The 27,852-nt window shown below is 41.0% G+C and overlaps 1 protein-coding gene across 1 annotated transcript in view; it reads right to left on the bottom strand.

Annotated features, from left to right (window-relative positions):
- Positions 1–25,841, bottom strand: part of rxfp1 (relaxin family peptide receptor 1) — a 139,420-nt gene extending 113,579 nt beyond the window's left edge. The window contains exons 1-2 of the mRNA XM_079557269.1: positions 25,755–25,841; positions 4,445–4,582 (exon numbers count right to left, since the gene is read on the bottom strand). Of these exons, the coding sequence (XP_079413395.1) occupies positions 4,445–4,582; positions 25,755–25,797 (181 nt within the window). The 5' untranslated portion in view covers positions 25,798–25,841. The remainder of the gene's footprint in view (positions 1–4,444; positions 4,583–25,754) is intronic.
- Positions 25,842–27,852: the final 2,011 nt, after the last annotated feature.

Genomic DNA, 27,852 nt, shown 5'->3' with positions numbered 1-27,852 from the left:
AGAAAATAACTTCAACACCGCACTTTCCCATGCATATTAATTATTAAATTCCACATGTTGCATGTAGCGCGACAGAGATGACGCTGTAATCCAAATATGGTCATTTCCTCTCTGGGAGCCAGCAGCAGCTAAAGACGTGAGAAATATACAGCCGCATGTGCAGACTACAAAACTTTAGGGCATTTTTTCTCAAAATGATGTTACTTTAAAATCCATATCAAAAGTCATCTACAAACACATGTCAGACTTCTATCAAAATCAATTATGTAAAGTAGGCCCACAAGAGCAAATGTCACAGGGCGTAAGACAAGTCTGACATTTGAACGGCCCTGACTTAGCCTGTCCATATGGGTAATGTTGTGTGAAACTGTCTAAAATACGTCACTGACCTTTGTAACCATGCTATACCCAAGACATGTCTGTAAGCTAATGTCCCCAAACGACTTCTGAGGGTGAATAATGCAAATGTCAAAGCCAACGCGCTTGAAGAGACACGTTTCAAGAGACAGGTCGCGATGGAGGCCTGTACAAGACTCTATTGTGGAATTTGAAGTGAACTTTAATTGTCAGAATGCAACACACGTACGAGCACATGGACATTGTTTTGCTAGTTCCGTGTGCGTGTATAGGCGCAAAATAGAAGACAGATCCAAATGGACTCACCACGACATCCATCAGGAAGCTGAACTCCCTCCAATGTTCCGATTGTTATTTTCATTCTTTAATAATCTACACTCAGGCTTATCTAAACACTGTATTATTCGATATCATAGGCAAAGAAGAGAATTTACCACATACGACTGTCATATTTTTATTTATTTTTTTCATTTATTTCTGACAGTTTCTAGGTGATGGACAAAATTTCCTTAACTATTCAAAATGACGAAAATCTGTCGCAGCGAGAACTTGCCTTAACCCTTGCCTTGCCTTGGACATTGATTAATGCTATCTGTAAGTTTGTGTGAAGATAAATCATTTGTTAGGCCTTCTGCCTCCTTTCAAAGTGGTTCACACTGGGTTTAGGGAGCCAACGATTTTAAAATCGAATTCACACTCATCATTTGAGCTTTTTTTTTTCTTTATTGGCTATTTTATCAACTCAACATTGTTAATAAGGAAGGGTCGAGATCAAATTGAGATTTCTCGTCACAGTGTAAAAATATCTCGTGATACGTTTTTTCTTCTTTTTTTATAAGTTGCAATTTCGATCTAGATGTACTTCCTGTAGACTGTATATAGGACTCAAGGGAATATTTAGGCTATAGTTCTCTAACAATGTCTGCTATATATTGATTGACCAGTCCCCTCGGTGTTTAAACCTGCAGACTGGAGCCACTGCAGATTCATGCCTGCAGAGCCACACCCGCACCTCGTTACGTTCGATTTCATTTCGAAAGTGAAGGAGAGGCCAGCTTGCAGAATATGAAGGGTTTATTACGGCGGGTCATTTAAGGAAGAAAGAGGTCAGTCTAACTCAGAATCACTCTCTTTTTAATGTTTAAAGCATCCTGTGCGTCAGTTTCTGGCACAGACTGCCTAGATACTAAATCTAAGTCTGTGTCTCCTCCTCTTCCTGTGGAATTTACTTTTAAGCCTCGAATTCTATTTAATTATTATTTACAATCCCAATTAGGAAATCTGTAAAAAGAGCCACATTTATTAGCCTTGTTCTGATATTAAACTGTATGCACAAAAGCAGAGACTGCATAATTTTACCCATGATATATTGGTAAAATCAATTCACATTCTTATTAGTTTGTTGATTTTGTTCCAAACAATTCAATAGAAGTGTTAGCCGTTACAATGTCAATAACAACATTTTATGAAAAAAACAGTTACATTTTAAAAAGATTGTTTCAAGTGCTCTCAATCTGGATTTAAAGGAGTTCAATGGACGAAATTCAGTTATTTAGTTACTTTTTGCAACATGTTCCATGTAGAAGGAGCTGAGTGAACAAAAGCCCTTTTCCCCAGTTCTGTACGGACAAATGGAACAGCGAGCAACAAATGATCATTAAATTTTTTTTAAGAGTTCTCAAACACATTCCCTTATTCATGTCGGAGCAGTGGTCAACCTCTGTAATCGACCTGCTGCTCCTGTCGTAGTGATATTCTTCAGTCTGACTCTTTCATAATAAAGCTCTCCCAGTGGCTGGAACATTGGCGGCTTTTATTTTGTAGGAACAACAGGAAGCACTTTGTTGTTATTAACTGAACACTGACATCGCTATCAGTGCAGATTTCTGTGGTTTTGTTTTTCCAAAGACTCGGATTATTTGTTTTTATCTCGTGTTAAAGGCAAGTTTAGACGGAGCGTTTGGGTTAGTGATCGATCATAATTCAGACCTGAGAGAAGACGAGACGCTTGCGCTGTTCGGAGGACTTATTTTAAGGCTTGGGACTTACCTGCACACGGAGAGCCGCTGGATGTGCTTTGAGAAAATCTGCAGGACGCATTGGTGACTTTATTAAAACATTTGTTGCTTGGCCTATTTCCAAAAAAGCCCCAGGAGGTTTGAAAAGTGGATAAATCTGTGTCAAAGTTGATGACGCTTGGACCAGCTCCGCTCAGCAGCGTTTCCCTCGGCCTGCGCTAGTTTGTTTACATCTTGCACGTGAGGTATCATTTATACCGGTATATCATGGGGAAGATGTCCTATTTACTATATAAATAAACTTTGATTGATTGATTGATGTATTTGGGCTAAATATTTTATATTACAGATGATGGTGCAAAGGATGAATGGACCTCCAACAAGATGCGGTCAGCACACATAAAATTATCAAACAATTTCTTGATCAGGAGAAGGCCACAGCCCATCTTGGCAAGTATAAAGGCCAAAAATAAAGCTGTCAAACCACTTCAGAACTTTACTGATGAGTTGGACAGGGAATCTGACATGATGTTATGTTCACTAAAGCAGTACTAAGTAACTCTTCCCCCTAGAGGCCATAAGCGCAACTGCAGGTGTAGTAGCAAGTTAAGATTTTTTAACTTATTAATTGTCTTGGAGAGTAAATACTACACTGACAGGAAAGGCGAAGGGAGAGAGGGTTACTGTGCATCCAATTATACAATGGAAATATTTTTTTTCACTCAAACTTGGCTGTAAATACTGTTTAAAGTGATGCTAACCCGCAGTTAGCTTTGCCCGTTAGCATGTTAGCTTCTTCTTCGTGATTCCATTAGTGTGTATTGCTTTCTCCGCACCGGTGGCAGTCAAGTTGCAAACATGGTTTTCTGGCCAGAGACACCAGGGGGAGATGAAAGACCCTCCAATCATCCCATAAACACTTGTATTACCCCCACAGGGACTACGGAAAGGATTTATTAAGGTAAACACGTTACTTAGTACTGCTTTAAACGTATGCTACTTTAGTCCCTTTACCAGAGGAAGATATAACGCTCACTGCAACATTAGAAAACATAATGTGCTACTATAAAAAGAAATACAGTGACCTTGAACATTCAGTTATGGACACAAGGTTCCATACACCTCACACTGACCCAGGTGAGTTGGATAATATTGGAAATGTTGTGATGTGGCTAATACTGGACTCTCCTAGTTTGGCTTTAATAATCAGCGTGATACTAAAGCTGAAAAAAGCTGGGAATCTTCCCAGGTGTGTCTGTGTAGAGCAGTGGTAGGCAGCGTCAGGCCCGGGGGCCAGATTCGGCCCTCCAGCATAAAACCTTTGGCCCCCAAGAGAATTTTGAAGAAACATTTATTAATAAATCAGAGACCTGAACATGAAAGACAGACATGCAGAAGTTTTTTGTACTCACTACTGCCACCTTTGGTCTTGTGCGTAACTGCAGCCTCTATATTAAGCTCGTGCATGACGGCACACCTCTTTGAGCGACAGTGCAGAATTTTAGAGGCAGTTGTGGTGAAAAGGTCTGAGCTCATTCTACACCTTAGGACATAGCTGGAGCAAGTAGGGGAGGAAAATACATCATTTTTAAATGTTAAACACTGTATAGTCCCTTTAAGTCATATAATATGTGCAAAACTTATATTTGTAGAAAAAAGCTGCTTTACTTTGGGCTACCATTTTGTGTTTTCGGCCCTTGATGTTTTGGCAATGAAGAAAATCGGCCCTCCATGACACAAACTTGGCGACCCCTGGTGTAGAGGGAGTGAATAAAAATGGCCAGGTGCGACTGAACTCCTCAGCGCTTAGAGACCCATCTCCAGATGAAAATACAAGATACATTTGTTGTTTGCATCAAGCCCTGCCCACACATTTTTCTGACAGATAAATGTGAGTCGCTGTCCAATAAACATGCCAATGATAAAATGGCTATTTACAGTGCACCAATAAGAGGATATGGATTCTATAATGAGGGAGGGAAGACCTTGAAAAAAAAGTTCTTTTGTTCTTAATCTGCAGAATGAGCCAGGTGTCTGGTGTGGTGTTTGGGAGCGGAACAGTCACTCACCACAGTTCTCCTCGTCCGCCTGATTTCCACAGTCATCAATGCCGTTGCAGTGCAGCAGCTGAGGCAGGCACAGGCTCAAATTTCCACACGGGAAGTTCCCCAGAGGACACACCACGTTCTCCTCCGTCACATTGAGTGCTAAAGACAGAAGAACACGGCAACAATGGGGTAAGAAGTCATTTGTATGATTAAAGAGGAAAAATGGCCTTGTACTTTTCTAGCTGACCATTTTATTGTCAGCAAGATGAAAGTAAATATCAACCACATTCCTTTGGCACTTGGTATTGTACATGTGAACAACTGAGGAGGGGAGTAAGGGCAGTGCTTAATTTGATCTCCTGTTTGGGGGAACGCATTCCCCCAATTTTCAGTTTTTCAGGGTAAAAGATCCGGGAAATATTTAGGAGGATCCGGCAAAAAATGTATCTGACATAATGGTGTTTAATGAGAGTGTTCCGGCAAATGTTTTGGCCTATTCTCCGAATCCATCACATCAGGCCAAAAGTGTTCCTGAAAATACAAATTTACAAATTGAGCACTTATTAGCGAAGCCGCAAACAACTCAACACTTACCAGAAAATTGTAGCATTCGTTGCCTGGTCTGACAACTTTATTTTTATTTATTTATTTATTTTATTTCACAGGGACATTGCACAACAAATGTGTTGCACAGACCTGAGAAAGCTACAAGCTAATTTTCATCTGTAGTCCCTGGGCAGAGGCAAAGTGACAGCAGGTTTATACAGTGACCAATGAGCATTTTTACTTCAGAGTTCATTCACTTTTGCTGTTCTTGGTCAAAATCATCAGATCAATCATGAAAAGAAATATATGACCAAATTTTAACTAAAAAACTAAACTAAACTAAACTGAACATTAAATTAATCAAAATTCAAACATGTAAAATTTAACACTGAGAAAATGTGTCTGAATATGAAATGACAAAGGCGTGTATGCCTTCTGTAGTATTATTATTATTATTATTATTATTATTATGTTATTATTATGTTATTATGTTATTATTGTCATACTCCTTTGTGTATACTAGTCTGTTAAATTGGTTTCTATTTATTTAAATTTTGTAATGCACAAAATGCACAAATTGCAACAACAAAAAAGGATCACCTCAATAAACATCCGGATGCTATTTTTACAGTATTTACACAAGCAATTATCAACAGTTTTTCCTAAATTGTACCTTCTTACATTTTTAACAATACCCCAATTAACCAGTTTTGTGCTAATGATCACAAATCTGACCGTCTTTCAACCACTTCTTCAAGGTAAACTGTTGCAAAGGGCTACTTTCTCGAACAGTTAATGGCAGCAAGCTCCACAGCTAATATTTTACAAAATGATTCCATCCAATCTAACATGCACCTTGACGACAGACAGGTGAAGCACAAAAGCGTGGCAGAGCACTTTAGCCAGGAATTATCTCCTCCGGGCTGGATGAGTAGGCGGCTCTTCTCGTATGACCTGCCTGAGGTTTGTCTGAACGTACAATGTTTGTAAAAGGTGTGAGTCAATGATTCATTTGGAATGTCCCCAAAACACCTCGAAAAACACACATTACATGTCCAGCCTTAGAAACAATTCTCATCAAGGCCTTGATGACAGGATTCCAACCCATTCTGTAGACAATAATCCGTCAACTCTAAGCTCACCTTCCAGCCAAATCCCCCTTCAACAGTATCTTTTTGTTTTGAAGCTTTTCTTCTTCTTTCGGTTCTTTCTTTCCCCTAAGCCTACAGCCCGAATCACTGCTGCATATATCCTTTACAAAGCCAGCATCCTGTGTGAGTGGAGCCAACGGCACTTGCCTGATCTTCACTGCCTGCCGCAGTAAGCCTTCCACCGCTCTGTCAGGGAGGATATCATTTCAAACATGGATGACACTTTGAGGTTTCTATGATGGTTATTATGTCTGTTGACTTTTTTGAGGTCGCAATACTCATCAAAAACATAAAAAACACCTGGAGAGATCATCTGTTTGATTGAGTAATCCTCACAATTCCATCTGTGAGTCCGAAAATGCGACATGAACCTAAAACTACTTGTTTCCCTTCACCTGTTTTTGTCTGTTTTGTGCTCTGCGAAGTAAGCATGTTTGGAGAGCACAGGTCACCGAACATCAAATAAGCCTCGCAGGAGATTTAAAGATTCTACAAACGTGCACGGATCACTCAAAAACAACTCAGGGTTTGTTTATGATAAGGGAATATTGTTAAATTGTGGCAGGAAAAAGTGCATAAGAGGATCATCAAGCGTGGGGAAGATACTAGAGTCGGTCATCAACAAAAAACTGTTGGACTTCCTGCGTACAAACAACTTAACATCAGCTATCATTCGGATTTCTACCACGTCATTCCAATACTTATCAGTTAAGCTATCTTTCTCTAAATTACCTTACTGATAGATAGCAGGCTGTCAAAATCAACAATGTTTCAGAAATGCGTCCTGTCCACTCAGGTGTGCCACATGTGATTCCTGGTGAAATTCAGTCATCAAGCATGACAGGCACTAGGGCTGCACGATATTGGAAATTAGTGCGATATGCGATTCTGCATCACTTTCAATATGCATCACCTGTCTGGGACGCTCGTTCTATACTTAACCAGTTACAGATGAACTCAAACTGGCTCCTTTAAAACACAGGAGAAACTTTGCAGTGATATGCTATGGCTACAAGCTGTTGCGTGGATTACTCCCAAAGGCTCTCTAGTCCCTGTGTCCAATCATTAAAAGCACTCCTCTCCAAACAAGGAATAAAACACTGCAACAAAGTTAAAACTCCAGAACTGTGGGACTGTCCTACTTTGGTATTTTTGATGCCATGTTTTAATATTCAAGTAATGAATGAGTCTGTATTCCGCCAGGGAATGGCAGGGAAGAGAGAGAAATTGTGTTTCCCAAAAGTTTTCTTCCCCCTCTCGCCAAAGCCACACCCCTTCTATGACCCAATGCTGTCTGTATCAGTCATCATTTAACAAATGCACGCGTTAAGATGAAGCTTGTTTTTTTTTCTTGTTTTTTGTTCTGTTTTGTTTTGTTTTCTTTACCATTAGTATAACTTTATAATATTGTTGTAATGTTTGGAATTTGATCTATGTACTTGAATATAACATTTGTTTTCCGGATTATTATTTTTTTTCTGTTTTTACTCTGTTTTCACCCATTGCCCCACTAGAGGATCATAGGGGAAAAATTAGAAAGCATTGCCAATTTTACTACTACTGCCTACTGATGATCATTTCATTTCAAATCTTTCAATTGTACTCGCACCGTGATGCACCGTGATGAACCGATCTGAACCGTGAGATAGCTTAACTGTTACACCCCTACTAAATATATGACCAGCTATTTAGGTTTCTGCCCAAGCCTTGTTTAGTTGCTGTTAGCATTAGCATGCTGCCACTAGCTTTAGCATACTGTTGCTAGCTGTAGCATTTTGCACTTTTCTGTGCTTCGAAATTACATAATTTACAGCATGCCCATATTAACTTAGATTTAGTTGGTGAAAGTTGTGTTTTTTAAGCAGTATCGTTTCAGTATAGGATATTGACAGCCGATACCCAAAATAATACAATAACGGTTATCAGCTCCGATACCCAATACCAGTATCAGATTGACGCATCCCTAAAATAAATGAGCATCGTGCGTCACATTGAGAGTCAGGTTCAATGTCAAATAACTTTGACTTTCACAGAAGACGCCTTTCTATTCTCTGTGGAGAGACAATACCAACATCCTAAATGTTTTATTCTGTCGTAAATATTTCTTTAGAAACAAGACATGGAAAAAATGTCTCTGTCTCTCGAATAATGGACGCTGTTGTGTTACACTTGCGTTAATTCATTTCTGATGTTAAGAAAATTGTTCCTTCCAGAAAGATAAACAAACAAAACAGAGCGAAAAAATGTCTGATGCTTTGCCCAGGAAAAAGAAAGCATTTCTAACATCTGAATAAACCTAACCAGAGAAATGGTTAGATACAATTGGCATTTTATTAGAGTGGAAATGAAAGTACCAGTGCCAAATTGGCTTTTTTCCTTGAGAAGTAAGAAATATGTGGGCAATTTATGTTGAATTACAAAGGATAAGGTAAGCTGAAACTGCAATACCTTTCCATTAGAAGAAAAGTCAAGCCGATAACTAATTTAAAGAAAGCAAACTACAAAGAAGAGATCATGCGGCAAAGTGTTAGCACCGGTAATTTGAGCACTGTCAGGAGAACAACTGAGCAAAAACACGGAGAAGCACCTCATCATGACATAATTTTGTGGGAGACGAGTGTCCTGAGCTCTTGAGAGGGACTGAATATCCAGCATTCTGCAGGCTGCCTTCACTACTGTGCAGATGAACCTTTCCATTTCTCCTCTCACTAAAACATGTACAACACTGTTCCCTTTGGGTACAGGATGAGGTCGAGTCGAGTTATCGTCAGGAAAAGCCTGTGCTGTTTTTGCCTCTGCAGCACAGTTAATGGAATGTCAACCACACACGCCTCCACCCTCGCACATTGATCTACGTAGGTTCACAAGACACCCGACCGCACCACAGCAGCTAACTGCTCCTGTATGTCGAGTGTGTGATGTGCTAATCATTTCCATGGTGAAATGCACTGCTTTCAAATAAATAAAAAAAACGTTCGAACTGGAAGTCAGATATAGATGCAACCACATAACTCGCTACCTTCTGCGGCGAGTTACTTTGAAGACAGTGCAAGTGTATATACGCAACATAAAAGCACTGAGAAACATGCACAGTTAATGCCTATGGTTACAAGTTTACTAAACATGATTCCCCTTTCATCTCCTCCCCTCTGCAGTCTCTGGAGATAATCATCTGCTTCTTTCTAAACTTTAAACCTCTCCTTTGTATCTTCCCTCATGCCGCCTAGCCTCATACTAGGACCAAGTCATAAATGTCACTATCTTACACTTTGTTCGTTGGAAAATGCAATATTGAACTAAAAACAGCTGAAACAAAATATCCAGTTGTGAAGCTATGGCGAGTGTTTTTTAACTCAGTGATGAAAGGATTAAGCTTCACAAGAGATCGAGAGGTGTGGAAAGCATTTCCTGGATATGTAGAAGACGCGGTGCTAAAGGTAGCCACCGGTGAAGATCCAAAGATTACTCAAAGATCCATGACTGGATGTCTTGGATAATCCGGGTGCTCTGGTTTTCCCTACCACTAGAAATAGGGTTCAGGACCCCCCCTGGCGTTGAAGCCAAAGACAAATCCTTTATGAAGACGCAACCGCGATGGTTTACTGCCAAGACACTGTGCATTTTGTTTTGCCTTTTCCAAAAAGTGGTCACCATCATGCGAGAACTTTGGAACAGTCTGGCACACTGCCTTACAAGAAAGTAGACAAACAAAATGTCTTAACCGATCATTACTAATTCAGCACGGAACAGGCAATGGGATTAGAGTCACTATAGTTAGTACAGAACATTGCTGAACTATTCTGGGAAAATATCTAGATGTGATGAGATTAGATTGTTATGATATGATTAAGCCCACACAGGGCGTATTTCATATCAGCATTCATCTTTGAGAGAGAAATACAAATACTAAATTAACCTAAAGAGGACTTCTGAACATGTTTATTGAGGTCTAAATACGGCAGGCCTCATAATCTCATGTCTCATATTCAAATATAATAATAGTAATAAAAGCTGGGGTACTCCAATCGCTGACACAGAAATAAGAGTTAGTGCGATGTCGCTCTATGGTGGTCCGTCGTGCTTCGCTTTGCTACAAACCATCAGCATCCAGTGTGGCGCATGTCGCGTTTTTTCGTCTTTTCTAACGCGTTACCTCCTTGTGCACTTCCAATCGGCCCGCCAGTTGGGCAAGCAAAGGGCTAGGTTAAATCAGACAAAGTTGATTTTAAGGCAACCTATAGATTTCGATGGGAGTTTGTGAAATAAGATTATATTCACCACAAAATCCGACCGTTTTGAGAGTTTTAGGTGCCCTGTCGGACCAACACAAGCAATTTGTAGCAGTGAGATTTCCCATTATGCTCAGTGGAGACAATTCTTTCTGGGCTGTGATGAAGTACCGAAAAAAGTCCATGAATCAAATCAGCAGCCAGTCACTTGGGGGCAGCAACATAACCAGGTTTTTACAATGAACCTCAGCTACAAAAAAAGGGGAACCTGCAGGACCTGCCACACACATCTGAATGCACATTCTGTTCAGAGAGTGACTGAGCGTATCATTCCATGAGGTACCTGAGCGGCATCCGGCCCTCACACGTGGCCAAAACATCGGGGCTGTAGCAAATGGTTTATTCTCAGCAAACTCTTTTCACGGTTTGAAAACGGATAAAAATCCACTACTCAAGCACTGAAATAATCCCGATTTAAAGTAACCTTTGCTTTGCTTTCCTTCCATTGGTCTTGATGGTTTGCATTAAGCTTTGCCTTCTTGAGACATGCAATCCAAAGATTGTATAGGTAAGAGAATCCCCTCCGCATTTTCAAGTTAGACCACCTATTGAGCTGCATAGACGTAGCCTGTAAGCCTGGGTGCGAGCTCCAAGTGAAAAGTCTAATGGGAAACTATAGGGGCCTATACCCTAACAAAGACTGCATTAAATTTAATCGGGCAAGACTGTCACTCCACGCTGCGTTCATCTGGCTCTTCAGATCTCTGATTCAGAAAGCTGCGTGCTCCACATGTCGGGAAATGATTGCGCTCAGGCAATCCACAAAGATTTTTCTGAATCTTCTTTCACGCTCAAGCTAATGGCGTGTCCACTTCACGGCACTCTCCGACAAGATGCCCTGAGGATTGAATGTGCCTACAGCTACATGCCTTTGTGCCAACTCCACTGCCTCTCCACTCTCTCCCATTTTTCCCAATTCTGTAAGCTTCTACAACTTGGCGGAATGACATGAGGATTCCCTCCTTACAAAGACCAACAAACCAACAAGTGCTATTTCTCCTGTAACTCGTGGTCATGCGTGTCGGCAAATTGAGACTAATTAATCGCTCGCCCATATGTGAGCGTGGCACTAGGACAACCTAGGCCAGAGGTTGATGATCGACTTTGTAGTTGTGGCCACGGATCTCCGGCTGCGGATCACCACCTGGTGGAACCTCAGGATCTCATCTCTGATCTTTGCAGATGTGTTCTGTTGGCATCACCAAATAAAGACCTTCAGCGTGCTCTGGGGCGCTTTGCAGCCCCAGAGCACGCCACGAAGCAGAAATATATTTCGGTTTATTTCGGTTTGGTCATTTTCAAATGATTCAAAACATTCAAAACATACAGGTCAAACAATGAACACAACAAATGACCAGGCGCAGGCAGAAGCTAAAGCTTATTGTGCCTGCCCTTCACTTTTAAATCATAAATACAGCACGTTAATGGTAATAACCATCCGTTCACTGAATTAACACAGGTGGACCATTGTCCGCTCCAGAAGCATATTTAATTAATTTTCATTCTGCCAAATATTTTTCCATTATTATTCTCTTGTAAGTATTTTTGAACTGAAAAAGAGACGTAGCTTGTTTTAATTCATTGCAGCAGCTATTCCATAATTTAACTCCTTTGCATTATAAACAGTGTTTTCTTAATGTAGAATGTACTTGCGGTTGATTAAATATATATGTTCAAATATAGAGCAATGAAGCCACATTGCGGGATCCAGGTACCCATTAACTCTTTGAAGCAACTACTGGTAAGCGCATATATTCCGTTGAACACAACTGTCCAAGTTTGTCCAACTGCTAAATATACTAGTTGCTCTGACCTGCCAATGCTAGAGCTGCTCTGTGTTTTCAGTGCTGTCCCTCTTACCGTTGTAAAACCTAACGGTTTGTATTTTAAAAATATTGCTGACATTTTTTATTGTACAGCCAATGTATGCATTTGTATTGACACTGGTGTTTTCTGTGCTTTATTCCTTCTACAGTTTGTTCATACTGGCTGAAACTAAATAAAAAAGGGATTAACCTGATGCCTGAGTGAAGTCCACTTTCGCCTTTGGGTCCTGACTCTTTTATGTGTGGGAAGACTGCAGTGAGATATACTAAATTAAACACTGGGATTGTGTTTGATGCTCTATGCCTTTTGCAGAGAGCGGTGATAGTGAAAAACAGGTATTTGCATTCTAAAAGTGACGTGAGAATTTTTGAATTCTTCGATTATAATTTTAGCTCTCTTCTGTTTGTATTTTCTCCCATGATCATGATTAATTAGTCATGATCATACCTTAATTAACAGTGTTTGTTTCTGAATATTTACACATGAATCCTGATGAACACATTAATTCATGATGAAGTCATGCATTAATCATGAATTATGCATGAATTCAAGCACCTTTATTATAAAGGCGTATTATACGGCTCTTCACAACGTAAGTAGAACGCTCCGTTGATTTGAATGGGATTTCCCAACGTTCTACCGGTCATTATTTTCTGATAAGGGACCTCTGAAAAAAATAATGCCCGCTGCCAATAGCAACGGAGTTCGTGCTTTCATATCACTCCGTGCGTACATAGTAGCGACACTGTCTCTGTCCCTGTCACTGCGAGAGAAGTTGGGGGAATTGCTCGTGAAGTTAGCGTGAGTCTGACTTTCAACTTACCCAGAGATTCATCATTATCAGGAAAATAAGCACCGACAGGGCGAACCGGAGCAAGGCAATAGAAGGTTAAACGGAGGGAAAAGTCATCTGCATATGTCACTATTGACCAGAGCTTTGATTACACAGAAATGAAATAACCATCGCTTGCTGACTATTTTCAGAACCTGCGCGTAGAAGACATGTCTCTATTTCTTCCCGATGCAGAATGGTTCCGATGGCCCTCTGTGAACACGAGGGGGCACAATTACTGTTAGTATAAAGTACATATTTTTCATATGCTATTTGCGTAGCCCTGGCGCACCCTAATCATGACATTAAACATAATCAACAGCAAATATGACCACACCAACTACAGAATGCAAAATAGGTCCTGGCGGAAACGTCAGTAAAGTTTCTAGTTTCTTCTCCGAGCGGAACCTCCTAATAAACACATCCTTCCACTCAGACTTGAACCTATAAGTAAGGTCCATTTTAAAAGCAGGTCGAATGAGCTGAGCCTTGTGTGTGTGCAGCATACTGCACCGATGCAACAAAAACACGTTTTTGAGGGTGGAAAACGACCTTACTCTGGGGCTGTAGAGAGAGCCCCAGACCAAAAACAGGGGAGCGCATGGCTCGCTCAGTGCTGTGGGCACATCCACTTTTAAGTCTCTCCAGTGTCTGAGTGTAAGACCCACACTTAGAACATGGTTTTTTTTCTGCCCGCACCTGTCACTGCCTTTGCCTAAAGCGTTGCAGAGGGACGGAGAAATGTGCATAAAGAAGCCAACATCATGGACTCTCAGAGCGTGGGGCATGAACAGCAGTGTTAATTTCGTTAACTAAAATATTTAATATTAATTTTAGTCAAAGTGATATTTTGACAAGACTATGACTAAAATGTCCAGATATTTTAGTCAACTAAAAATGGACTAAATCAAAATGAAAAGGAGAGACTAAAATCATCCAAACTTCTATTGACAGTTTGAAAGAGCCTCATATCATTTAAATTCACTGCCAAATGAACAGGTCTGAGCTTTGTTCATGTGGAAGCAGCTCCATGAAGTCGAGGACCTTGATTAAATATGATTATAATAAATATTATAAATGCAAAGTCCACCAAATTTGTCTAAAATTTAGACGACTAAATTAAACTACATTTTAGTCAAAAGACTAAAACTACAATAAAATATGTTGTCAAAATGAACACTGATGAACAGGGAAAGTGTCGAGCTAACTCCTCCAGTGCCATGAGGATCATTAATACGCCTCTATCATTATCAGCTATTTTATTTTGGGCCTAGACAACACGGGAGCTGTGCGCAATTGCTCACAAGCGCAGCTTAGTAGGAACTGTGTCTGTAGTGACACAATTCACAAGAAAGAGAGAGAGCGATGAAACGCCGGTCCCCTCTCGCAGTTTCAGGGGAGGAAATACCTACTTATTCTGGAGTTTGGGCTGGTCTCTAATCGGGCAGAAAGCGCAAAAACAACACTGCGCAAAGTAGTGATATGCATCTTTGCCCAATTTGTAGTGGTTATACGGTAATTCTGCAGGCCTTCTAGTTATACGGCGTATACCATCATGTAGACTACACCACTGCTCACCTCTGTGTCTGGGGAGGCACAAGAATCTTGGGGGACGGGCACGGCCCCCTATAGCAACGGGTATGGGTACATATAGGGCTGGGCAAATAATCGAAATTGAATCGAAATCGCAATCTCTACTTTGGTCAGTCTCAATAATCGTCAAAGGACTTTATAATCGACAGGTTTACAGCCATTTCTTTGGAATAAACAATGGAAGACTTTTGTGCGTTAAATGAGACTTGATGAAAGCATTTGTTTTTGTTTGAGCTGAGGTTTGAGTAAAAGATGTAATCTAACTTTATGAATCAGCAAGATGTATTTAATTTATTATGAAAAAATAAAATATAAAAAAATAGCTATTTTTTTCCAAAATCGCCAAGCCCTAGGTACATATTAGATTTGATCAGCGACGTGAATAGGAGCACCGTAGGAGCACTTGAGCAATGAAAACAGACAGATCATGGGATTTCCTCAATATAAATTGTATTTCAACAGAACATATTTTGTTCGGAGTACCCTGAGGATACGTGGGTTGTCAGATTGATCGAGTAATTAGCAGGATGGCAGTAGATGGATATCGAAACACAGGCATGAAGTGGAGAGAACCAACAATTTGGTGAAGCATGTGGTGTCCACAATGCAGTACATTACTCTATTTATTTACTGTGCAAATACCAAACATTGTTGGATACATTTAATTGCTGAACTGTTAAAATGATGCATCTGCATAAAACCAATATAGGCTTTGGCAGAAAGCTCCATGTCTAGCCCTGGTCATGGTTAAACTAAGCGTCCATATTCTTTCCATATGGTCCATGAACTTTTTTCAGCTTTTTAATAAGTAAAGAGACATTCAATTTGCTTAATTTTCCCACTGATACCAGAGGGCGCCTCCCTAACAATGAAGATGAAATGATCGCCCAAAGCCAAGAGGTTAGAGATGAGACATTTGCATAGTCTAGTTTTATTTTCATCTTTTACAATTTTTCAAAATATTATTAAAGTAAAAAAAAGAAAGAGCAAAAGTTTTGTCTTAGTTAATACCTCATAACCCCCCAACATGGCAAGTATCACAGTGTTAAAACACTTTTCTGGACTCAGACCTGAACTTTAACAGCCACATCAAAGCAATAACATCAGCAGCTTTTTACCGTCTGAAAAACATTGCTAAGATCAGAGGAATAGTGTCAAAACCAGACTTAGAGAGACTTATCCATGCATTTGTCTCCAGTAGGTTAGACTACTGTAACGGCCTGCTCACTGGCCTCTCTGAACGAGCTATCAGACTGCTACAGTACATCCAGAACGCTGCTGCTCGAGTCCTGACAAGAACCAGGAAATATGACCATATTAGTCCAGTGCTCCGGTCTCTGCACTGGCTTCCTGTCACTCAGAGAATAGACTTTAAAACAGCTCTGCTTGTGTACAAGTCTTTTCATGGTTTAGCACCAAAGTACATCTCTGACATGTTACAGCCGTATGAACCATCTCGGGCCCTGAGAACTTCAGGGAGGGGTCTCCTGGTGGTTTCGTTTCGTTTCAGTTTCATGCAACTAAAATCTGGAACAGTCTTCATGAGGATGTGAGACAGGCCTCAACCCTGACAATGTTCAAATACAGGCTGAATGCATGCCCATGCATATAACTGAAAGTATTTTATCTGCACCCTTGCCTTTTACTGTAATTGATTCATTTTATGTTGATGTTTTTGTTGATTTTATCTGTTTTCTTGTAATTTTCTTTTCAATTGTGAAGCACTTTGAATTGCCTTGTGTATGAATCCACAGATCCTCAATGATTTTTGGAGACTGTGAAGACCACGGCAAAACTTCCAGACTGCTCCTCTTGGTATAATCCATGGTGGATTTTGAACTGCGATCATTACCCATTTGTTTCCTTCAGAGTTTGTTGGATTTAATCAAATTTTCGTTCAACCAAATAAAAGTTCCATGTGAAACTGGCTGCAATACATCAAAAGTAGGGCTGTGAGTAGGGTATGAAAATTTAACCTTAAGGTTATTGTGACCAAAATAATAATAATTATTATTAAGTATGTTTAATTATGTTGGTTCTGTTCATTACCTTTATGGACAGAATTTCTAGGCGCAGCCAGGGGCCGGAGGGTGTCCATCTCTGCTTTTTGCAGATGATGTTGTTCTGTTGGCTTCAACGAATCAGGACCTTCAGCTGCTCTGGGGCAGTTTGCCACTGAGTGTGTAGCGGCCGGGATGAGGATCAGCACCTCCAAATCCAAGGCCATGGTTCTTCATCGGAAAAAGGTGGCTTCCCCTCTACAGGTCGGTGGGGAGTCCTTGCCTCAAGTGGAGGAGTTCAAGTATCTCGGGGTCTTGTTCACGAGTGAGGGGCGGATGGAGCGTGGGATCAAATAGACGGATCGGTGCGTCGGTCTGTCGTGGTGAAGAGGGAGCTGAGTCCGGGCAAGGCGATTTACCAATTGATCTACGTTCACACCCTCACCTATGGTCATGAGATTTGGGTCATGACCGAAAGGACTAGATCACGAATATAAGCGGCCGAAATGAGTTTCCTTCGCAGGGTGGCTGGGCGCACCCTCCGAGATCGGGTGAGGAGCTCAGTTACCCGGGAGGAGCTCGGAGTAGAGCCGCTGCTCCTTCACGTTGAAAGGAGCCAGCTGAGGTGGCTCGGGCATCTGTTTCGGATGCCTCCTGCGGTAGGATTTCAGACTTTGTCCTCTTTGATGCTGATAGATGTTCTGAGTGCTATCGTCTCCTCCTTCGGACATGATTCCAGCTTCGAGAAAGTTTTGTTGAGACGACGGCTGGTAAGGCTTATCAAGATAATTATCTTTTAATTGAAACAGTAATTGTTGTAGTAAACATTTTTATCGGGGTTTACCGTGACTCCCGTAGGACAATCAATCCACCCCCAGACTTAACAGTTGGACAGAACTCTCTGTTCCTCTCAGTTCTCCAAACTGACTTTTGCTCACTCTGCTTAAATGACATTTTGACCATGTTATTTTCCCGTTTCCCACAGACTAAACTGGAGCTTTGTGTCATTCACACGTTTGTTTCTTGTGTCAGTCACTTTCTCAAAAGCCCAAAACAATCTGTTCCACTGATGTCTCAAAACAGAGGAGCAATAGAGACGGAAAGTGCTCCAGTGTGGAAGATTTGTCAGAGCCATAATGTCAAACCCTTTATAGCCGAAACACCTTGTTCTTTTACTGTCCGTGGTCAAACTCTCTCCCACTCTCAAACCTGATAAGCAGTACTTATACAGTAAGTTTGTTTTTTGCATTGCTGCTCTCGTCATACAACAGGAAAAAGACCCCTCTCTGCTGCCGTAATGTACAACTGCCTATTATGTCATCGTATAACTTAAAACTACAAAAATAAAGCTAAGACATATAGGGATCCAAATAACTGTGCAAAGTATACAGTAATAATGGTAATAAAGGACCATGAAGTCATTTTAACATGGTAACGTTCTGTAATGTAAACTCTCATTCAAACGTCCAAACAATGCAAAGTACAGTGTAGGACTAGCCCTAACAAAAGCATCTTCCCTCCAGACCTCAAGACACTGACTTCATCTGCATACATACAATGAGCACAGAGGGAGCTTGTGCAGACGCTACTCTGTCCTCTGGTTGTACTGTGTATAATTAGGCTACACTACAGTCTCCCGCGCTCTCTGTTTGCATACGCAGGATGATGATCAAAGGCGCATTGGTCAAACTGCAGGATTTACATAGATATATACTATAGATAGATTCTAGGGAAGACAAAGGAAATAAATTATTGCATTATTTAGTTTATTAATTATTTGTCCTCCTCAAGCACCATGGGCCAGATCTTGTGGTTCATAGCGCAGGCTGTAGAGAAGACGAGTACGCAGACAGGTGGCGCTCCTTGCAATCTTCAGTGTCATACCTGGCGCAAAAAGTGGGCAGGACAGGAGGGGGGGACAGACTCGCATTGCGATGTTGTGGTGCCGCCCCCTCCCCATACTTTCCCCAGACCTGCGGAAGGCGGTGGGTTGCAAGGGGGGGTTCTCCTGTACACGCGTAACATGCATGATGCAGCGCACAATGTTTAATAAAGATTAAAGAAATAAAATTGTCAATTCGCTGCTGCAGCCACTCGCTGCAGATCCAAGACGAGCGGGCGGGGAAAGAGGGGCGGGGAAAGAGAGGCGGCAGCCTCGCGCTGGACACCGTTCGAATGTGCAAAGTTACGAAATGTACAGGATTTAATTGATCAGAAACTGTCATATCGGCTGCGGAGGAGTTGTAGAGTTATGCAGCAGTTGCAAGAAAACTGTAGCATATCGGAACATTTGCGCTACAGCTGCAGGATTCTTGGAGCGGCTGAATTTGAAAAAAAAAAAAAAGTTGCTATGTGCCCTGTAAAATGCGCTTCTTTCTTTTGGACTGAGCTGTGGCTCCACAAGGAGCATCATCAGGAGGTAAAGACTGACACACGATGGTGTGTGTTGATACTCAAAAGGACTGGGAAAAAGTACCCCTCACCACTCATTAAACAGTGCTGTGAATTTACAATAATCTGATTTGCACCACTCATTTCTACAGCACAACAGGAAGTGCGAGAAACTGAGCCAAACCACAAGCTATATGTAGCTTATGTTTGTGCAAATTAAAACAAAACAACAACAGTTTACAAACACATGAGAATCCGTCTTGAGCCAGTCCCGCCTGCACCATTCAGAACCAAAATTGATTCTGGAAAAAAACACCAATAAACCATGCGGCAATCACAAAAAAACACAAGGTATGCTGCAACACATAACGTAAACATGCGTAACTATTTTCAAAACTAAAGATTGTTCTTGATCCAATCAGAAGCAAATACTGCTCCAAACGTGAGACCTCTCCCCGAACGATTCAAGCCGGCGCGGTCCCAGACTCATGTCAGTGCAAATGTTATTGGCACTGGAATATCAATCTGGCTCTTGCCATTTTACCGTTTTCAGTCAAGCAAATAAAAAGAGAAACAGAACAAATAGCACTTACTCATCCAAAACTGTCATGAGTAGATTACACTGTGTGGTTACTAAAACGTTGTTATTCCCAACACTGGTTTATACAACTCTAATTGTGATTTTCTTTGGCAGGTTTGTTAGTAGATTGTATTCCATGAGTATCTATACTATACTATCTATACTAGGATCTATACTTTACCTGAGTTGCATTTTTGTTGAGAACATATGACTTTTAACTACAGTACATTTGAATGATAAATATAACACTTTTCACTCCACTACACTTCTATAAAGGTTCCAATGTAAAAATCTAGCCATATGTTTTGTTCTTTCTAAAGCCTTATAATGTACACTCTATAACATGTTTAATGTGGAGGGAAAGATGAAAAAAATGAGCTCCATTGTCATATCTATTCACTACACTTTTCTTTGCATTTTACTGTAGTTTTTAAAGACGCCTGTCCCCTGCTCAGCTGAGGCAGAGGGCAGGGCAAACGGGGCACCTGTCGCTCTGAGCCTTTCCTCCATGGATTCATGGATAAAATACAGCCTTGAAAATGGCTACGAGAACAAAAGATATGACACTCGGTTTATGCAATTTATTGCTGCTTCGGCCCTCGGTTCAACAGCTTTGTAACTCCTGGAAGTAGGCTAGAAGTTGCTAGAAAGCCCTTAAAGAGGGGGTATTATGCTTTTTTCAATCACATAGCACCAGTCTATAGCACACTACAATGATGATGAAACCTTCTGTTGGTCTGTAAATGCAGTAAATTAGAATAACTGCCTTGTATACAATTGCTCTCTCAAAATGGCTGTAGTGAATGTCTTGAAATAGGCCTCTGTCTCTTTAAGAACCTCTGACCCTTCCCGACACGCCCCCTCCACACGCTGTCTGTGGCATCAGTGGGGAGGGGGTTCTGCTGAGGGGCAGTGGTTGGTTACTCGGCTGGTGACGAAAGCTCGGAGGCGTCTCCAGGAGGTGGGGGCGTTCCTAGGAGGACTCAGGCAAACCTATCCCTAAAATGGCTGCCATCAGAGTTTTTACAGATTACTCCGAAATACGTGACACTTCAGGCATGTTTTTAATGAGGGAATGACATAAAAACATGATGTAAAGCTTGAAAATAATACCCCATAATAATACCCCCCCCTTTAACATGAATGTACACCAAAATCACAAGCGACCTAAATACACCTGCAGCATTCATCAGTCTGACAAAAGCTTATTACAAAGCCAGGGTACAGTAGCAGAGAAATGAGACTCGGACACAGCACAGAAGAAGCAGCGTAAAGTCAGCCCCCGAGACGAGGGTGAGACGGACGGACGAGCGTGAGGCGGACGGACGACGACGCTCTGGCACACTCGGGCACAGTTTGATTAAGCTCACACTACACAAACAAGAGATTCCTTTTTAAATCTGATTTGTACTTTCTAATTTGAATGCTTCAGTATTTTCTACAGCAAATACTACAGTACCGATTTGACAGAGCAACCTTTATGTAGTCGAGCAATACTTGCCCAGTGGTGTCTGTACTTTTACTCAAGTAATGAAATCAAGCACTACAACTGATTACGGCCCATTTTAAGTAAAAAGTCAGATGAAACTAAACTCTTGAAAATACAATATCTTCGAAAAGCTTTACTTGTACATAAAGGTCCTATATCATGCAAAATCGACTTTTTGGTGCTTTTAGCCATGTTGTTATGCTATTTCCTTATCAAAAACACCCCCAGAGTGGTTTGTGGCTTCATTCACGCAGCTCTCAGTAATCCTCCTGAATCCTGCTCTCTGAGCAGCTGCTCCTCGCTCTCCTGGTGAACGACTGAGTGTTCAGTTGTGTCGTAACAGCGGGACGGAAGTGCTCGACGTCTGTGATGTAATGTCTTAATTCTATGCTTACGGCCTGATTTTAATTGGTAAAACAGCGTTTTCATTATTTCTGTCGTAAGAAAGAAACAAAGAGTAAAAAAAAAAAAAGAAAAAAAAAAAAGGATGTGCCCGAGGTGCTTCCAGGTCAGCTGTGGGCAAAACAAACACATCCCCTGAGCGTCTGAACAGATCAGTCATGTTTGCGCTGCAGCTGTGAAGATGGAGCTCGTTACCTACTCTGGATACACCTGTTCTTCATTCTTAACTAACGATAATGTCACGGACGGAGAAAAAGAAGCGCGTTTGGCTACGAGGACGAGGAGTTTATTCAGCCTTTTTCAGGAAGAGGCCACTCAGCTGTTTTTTTCTCCGGGATTCAGCGACTATCAGCCAAAATGGTGTTTTTCTGTGACTGTCACTGATGGATGTTTGGTGAACCTTCGCCAGAATCAAAGTGGATTAACTTTTATAACCAACGCAAGTCCCATAATGTAAACAGTGATGGACCAGAGGGTGAGTCAGTCCAAACGCGTGTTAGCTTGTGTGTTAGCATATTAGCATGTATGTTAGCCATTTATGAAGCTGTGTTGCAGATGTCAACTCCATATAACTGCATCGTGAAGTGACTTCACTTATTGTTGTTTATTTATATTACGGTAAAGTTGTATGCGCGGAGAGAAGGGGCGGAGTTAACTGAATCTTCCTGTCTTCCGGGTTCGAAAAATACCTCCAGAAAACACTTATATTTATCACAAAAATGAGTGCTCCATAATGGTAGAGGTACAATATACCATATAAATGCCTATACTTAACTTTGGAATGGCTAAAATAGCATGATATAGCTCCTTTAAATGAACATAACCAGTGTCTACCATTCAGTTTCTGTTCAACTTGTGGTCTTTGTCAGCTCGCAAGAAAGTGCTCTCCTCTCGGATCAATGCGGCATCGACAAATTGGCACAAAATCTCTCTCTCTGTCCGTCCTTCCCGACGCCTCCCACTAAAATCTATATGTAGCCCCTTTTAAGACGGGTAACAAGCGCATGCATCTGACAGAGGCAGGAAGTGTCCCTGACGTTTCAGAGTGAATAGAAGGTGCACGGTCCATCCCAAAGAGAAGGTAATGCAACAGATAATAAGCAGGAGATACGTTTATGTTATAAACTTATACACGATGAAGTGGAGCCCTGCACTGGGCGGCAGGCGGCTCGGGTCCATTACACCATGTCCGCCTGAGGTAGACGAACCGCATCCAATAGAAGTACACTCTGTCCAGGCTGTCATTTTCTTGACACACAGCAGCGCATGGGTTCCATGAATCTACCCTGCAGTGCCTAATAAGTACAAATGAGGACTTAAGAAAACATCCAAGACGCGATGTTTCCAAAAATAGTACGATAGGAGGTTTGAAAAGTGGCTAAATCTATGTTGACGACGCTTGGACCAGCTACACTCTGCACATATTGCACACGAGTTATCATTTCCACTGGTATGACCCAAATTCCTATCATGGGGAATGTTTCTATCGGTTTACCGGTACAGTGAACAACACAAATTCAAAGTAAATCGTACAAATGATGTTTAATGATGCCTCAGGCCACCCTGCTAAGGCTTTTTTTGAGATGCTTCCTTCAGGGAGAAGGCATCGCTCCATCATATGTTCTACTGATCGACATATTAACAGTTTCTTTCCTCAAGCTGTGATCACTTTAAACAAGGCACTTTAAACAGGCACTTCTATTACATTTATCTGTGTGGACTTTTATTGTACAATGTTTTGCCCTTAGGCTTTTAATGTGGCATTGTTTGTTTGTTCTGTTTTTTATATTGTGTCTTTTTACGTGTTTTACATATCGCACTTTGAGCTCTTTGCACATTTTTTTCCAATGTGGTTTTTCAAACTGCAAATAGCCAACAAATGAATCTGAATCTGAATCTATTGTGACTGCCAGAGCTGTACATGCAGGGCGTGCGCTGGGGAAATCTATATCGTTTATATCGTTGCTTTTGCCATATTAATATCTTGAAAGTTCACATCTCAATATCAATATGATAACGATATATCGTTCAGCCCTAGTATGTATGAAAGTGTTATGTGAGGGAGTGATTGGTGCAGTCTACACCGGAGAAACTGTAGCTATATAACAGAGGAGTACAACCACCTGTTATGGATTGAATGACCAATGCAATGTGAAGCATCTTTGAGCGTCCAGAAAAGTGCTATATGCTGCTATCATTTTATTATAATTATAGTGTTATTATTATGTTCACAAACAGAACAGTGCAAGCATACTTTTTTTTCTCCAATGGTACATTTCTGTTTTTTGTAATTGGTATACACTGCCTGACAAAAATAAAAAGTTGCGGTTATGATCTGGGGCTGCAGCAGTTGGTCTGGTCTAGGTTCAGCAACACTATCCCCCGAAAGAATGAGATCAGCTGAGAACCTGAACACCCTGAAGTGAATAACCAGGTCACTCCATCTTTCCTGATGGCGCGGGCATTATTCCACGATGACAAAGCCTGGGTTAATCAGGCTCTGATTGTGAAGCAGTGGCTCAGGGAGCATGAGGGATAATTTTCACACATGGATTGGCCGCCACAAAGCCCGTTTCTTAACCACATTGAGGATCTCTGAGATGTGCAGGAGAAAGCTCTGCGCAGTGGTCACACTCTCCCATCATCGATACAAGACACAGTAGATTCTGATTAAAAAAATAATGCAACATTGCAGAAGCTTATGCCACATCAAATCCAAACAATGCTAAATCAAATCTAAAGGCGTTTTTTGTGCCGAGCTGTTTTTTTGGGGTCAGGCGTTTTTTGACAAATAGATAAAAAAAATGTTTCAATGCAGTTTATTTAGGGCAGTTCACTGTTATTAACCACCAACAGGGGACATTTACCAAGCGTTTGGTCATGTAGGTCAGCGGCAGAGCCATTTGTGCATGTTTTACTCACAGCATTCTCTCTCTTTGACATGTCAGGTTTGGGCCAATAACACTGTAATACATGCAAACGGTGAATTTGATGTCTCATTCCCACAAAATAAAGCTTCACAGTGAAGTGTACTGATTTAAGATTCCTCCATAGATTAATTTAGGAAAATGTAACTTCAAATGCCATTTTGACCATGTAACGACGAGTCACACAACATCTCACCTGCAGACACCAACGATTGCTTCCTAGAGTCTTTTTACAAGGCCCATCTAATTTGTAGCCAGAATTAAGTGCTCTGAACAAAACAAAAAGAAAAAAAGGCGCCTTTTGATTTTTTACATAGGGCTGCTCGATTATGGAAAAAATAATAATCACAATTATTTTTGTCATAATTGAAATCACGATTATTCAAACGATTATTTGTTGCCTTTAAGAAAAAGTCTATCTTTATTTTATTTATTTATTAATCAAAAGTACAAATGATTTCAAGTACGCCTTGATTAAAGAGAGGTCTCTGTTTCACACCTGCCCCCTGCTGGCCAGCCCTCACACCTGCGCAAGTAAACTGAGCAGTGCGGCCTGATGACATCATCACACAGCGCCGTTTGTTTTCTATGTCAGACAAAAGCACGAGCCATGGCACGTGAAAAGCGAAGGGAAAATAATCCCAGCGCCAAGAAATAACGCAAGTCTGCTTTGCAAAAAAAAATTGCAAAAAAAATAATAAAAATTGCAACAACAAAATTTGCAAAACAAAAAAAAAAATTGCAAAAAACAAAAATTATAATCGATTTTTTGCGATTATGCTAATTTTGTAATCATTTACTGTTGTAATCGAAATCGTAATCGAATTTCGATTAATTGCACAGCCCTATTTTTACATACATATATATCTGTATTTTTGTTTATTCAAGAACTCTATCCAAAATCTCCTCTGAATATAATCATTGCATCCCATATATATTAACACGTGGCTCTGGCCGTTATTATTATTTTACAGATACATAATTATTATACAGATTCCGTTGCCACAAATATGAGCAACTTTGGCTGTTTTTGTTTTCATCATAGAAGGAAACAAAACTTGCAATAGACCCAGCTAGATTTTTAGTCAACTTTAGGCTATGTCATTTTTCAACAGTTCAAAATGGATTGCTCTGAATTAAAAAAAGAAAAGAAAAAAAAAATGTTCCCAAATTACCTGCAGTCCATTGTGGGAGCCTAAAAGGCACACAAAGAACTATCCTTAAGTCCACAATTTCAGCGAAATACTGAAATGGCGTTTGCTTTACGCTCCGTGCGGTTTTGGGAACACCACGTGCCAACTTACCAGAGATTCCACAAACGACAATCGCCGCCACGTAAAGTTGCATAGTTCCCCTTTTGGAGTTCTCGCACGCGCAGGAGAAGGACCCGTCGCTCAAACTGAAAAGACGCGGCCGGTTTAAACGATCATCGGAGGAAAAGAAAAGAAAAACAAACGCGCTGAAAGTTTGTGGCAGATGTTCAGCCGAGGTCCGATCGCGCCATACTGCCACCTGCCTCCGCGAGCGCTGGGGCTTTATGAGAGGAGAGCGGCATCGTCTGACGGCTGACGCACGAGCGGAGAGCGAGTACGAACAGGTCAGGTGCAGAGCGCGCGGGAGAGAGGGAGAGAGGGATGGAGGCGTTCATTCACGGGAGAGAGGGAGGGTGCGCAGGGGAGACGAGGAAGGGATCGTCGTAAGTGGGAAGGAGATTGCGGAGTGAGGGGGGAGAGAGAAGGGGAGAGGAACAAACAAACGGAGAAAGGAAGGGGGGAGATAGTGGGTCAGACATGGCGGCAAAGAGAAGCGCCGGAGGGAGGATGAAAGATGAGCGAGCGGGAATATGGGGATTTTTTTTTCTTTTCTTCTTCTTCATTCAATCCTTAACCGAGCATATTTTCCTACATTTTACCCAAATCTTAACCTCTTACCACCCGCCTGAACCAAATGCATGCTGTCCTCTCTGGCCATTATATAGGTCTGTGTAACACCTCATTTGAAAGCTAAGACCCACAAAACTGATCTTTTTCCTCGCGTTGTTGCTGTGTTGTGTAACCATTTTTATGTTGTTGGGGGGGGTTTTTTGGTCACATTTTTGTTGAGTTTTTGTCATTTTTTTGTTGAATTTTTGTCACATTTTTGTTGAATTTTATTTCACATTTTTGTTGAATTTTTGTCATTTTTTTGTCACATTTTTGTCACATTTTTGTTGAATTTTATTTCACATTTTTGTTGAGTTTTTGTCATTTTTTTGTTTAATTTTTGTCACTTTTTGGTTGAATTTTTGTCACATTTTTGTTGCGTTTACATCCTTGTTTTTTTCTCATTTTTTGTGGCTGTTTTGGTGCTTTTTTTCCCAAGAAGCATTTTGATTAGGGTAAAGCCAAACTGGAGAAAATGGGATCCGTTCAGGTGGGAGTTAAGAGGTTATAGCTTCTCGATTGGAACGCTTACAAGCAGGCCAGCGTATGCCTCATTTCCTCATTTGAAAGCTAAGACCCACGAGATTTTCCCTTCTGTTGTCGCCGCGTTGACGTCACTTTTTCAGCGTATTTTTTGTGCATTTTTTGGTCACATTTTTGTCGCCTGTCTTCTACATTTTTTTGGTTTGTTTTTTTGTTTTCATCACCTTTTTGTCACATGTTTTGTTGCATTTTTTACGCTTTTTTTGTAACCATCTTGTTGCTTTTCATCATTTTGTGTTGTTGCCTGTTTTGACACTTTTTTCGAGAAGCTTTTAGTTCGTGGTTAAAGTCGAACTGGAGAAAATGTCAGAATCTCGGTGAAGACGTGCAACATTAAACATAAATAGATATAACACAGGGTTTAGATAAAAATAAGCTATAAAACCTTAAACGGTAGGGCTATGGGGGCATGCATAAAGAAAATTTAAATAAAAAAGAACAAAAAAAAAAGAATGGTAAGACGACAACATAGAACAACAGAATTGGATTTACATATAGTGTAGGTGTGTAAAGTGATAAGTGCTTGGTTAAGGTGCGGCTTCAATTAAAAACTGTGTCCCGGCCATGAGGCAGCAGCACAGGGAGCCTATTCACCTTATTCCGCCCCGCCCACTTTTGCCTCTTTTTGCCTTGTCCCGCGACAACTTCCGTTGTACAGACACTTCCGGTCGAGAGCGAAGCCCATTTATTTTAAACGGAGAACGAGGGAAAATGTGATGCTCAAATCTGATGTTTAGTGGATTGATTTGTATAAATGTTTTTTTGCACCAACAAGTCAACATTGCACCGTTTCTCTGTGCCGTCTGAAAACAGCTTTGTTTTCATGTAGGAACTGATTTTATCTGGACTTCTCCAGTCCCTTGTTAACTGATAGGAGTAAAGGGGGCGGGCACAATTCATGGCGGCGCTCACGGGACTGTCCGGAATAAGGCGAATA

Source organism: Gobius niger (assembly GCF_951799975.1).
Source record: "Gobius niger genome assembly, chromosome: 5".
Classification (NCBI taxonomy): domain Eukaryota; kingdom Metazoa; phylum Chordata; class Actinopteri; order Gobiiformes; family Gobiidae; genus Gobius; species Gobius niger.
Note: the sequence above shows the minus strand (reverse complement) of the source record. Positions and strands in the feature narration are given on the sequence as shown.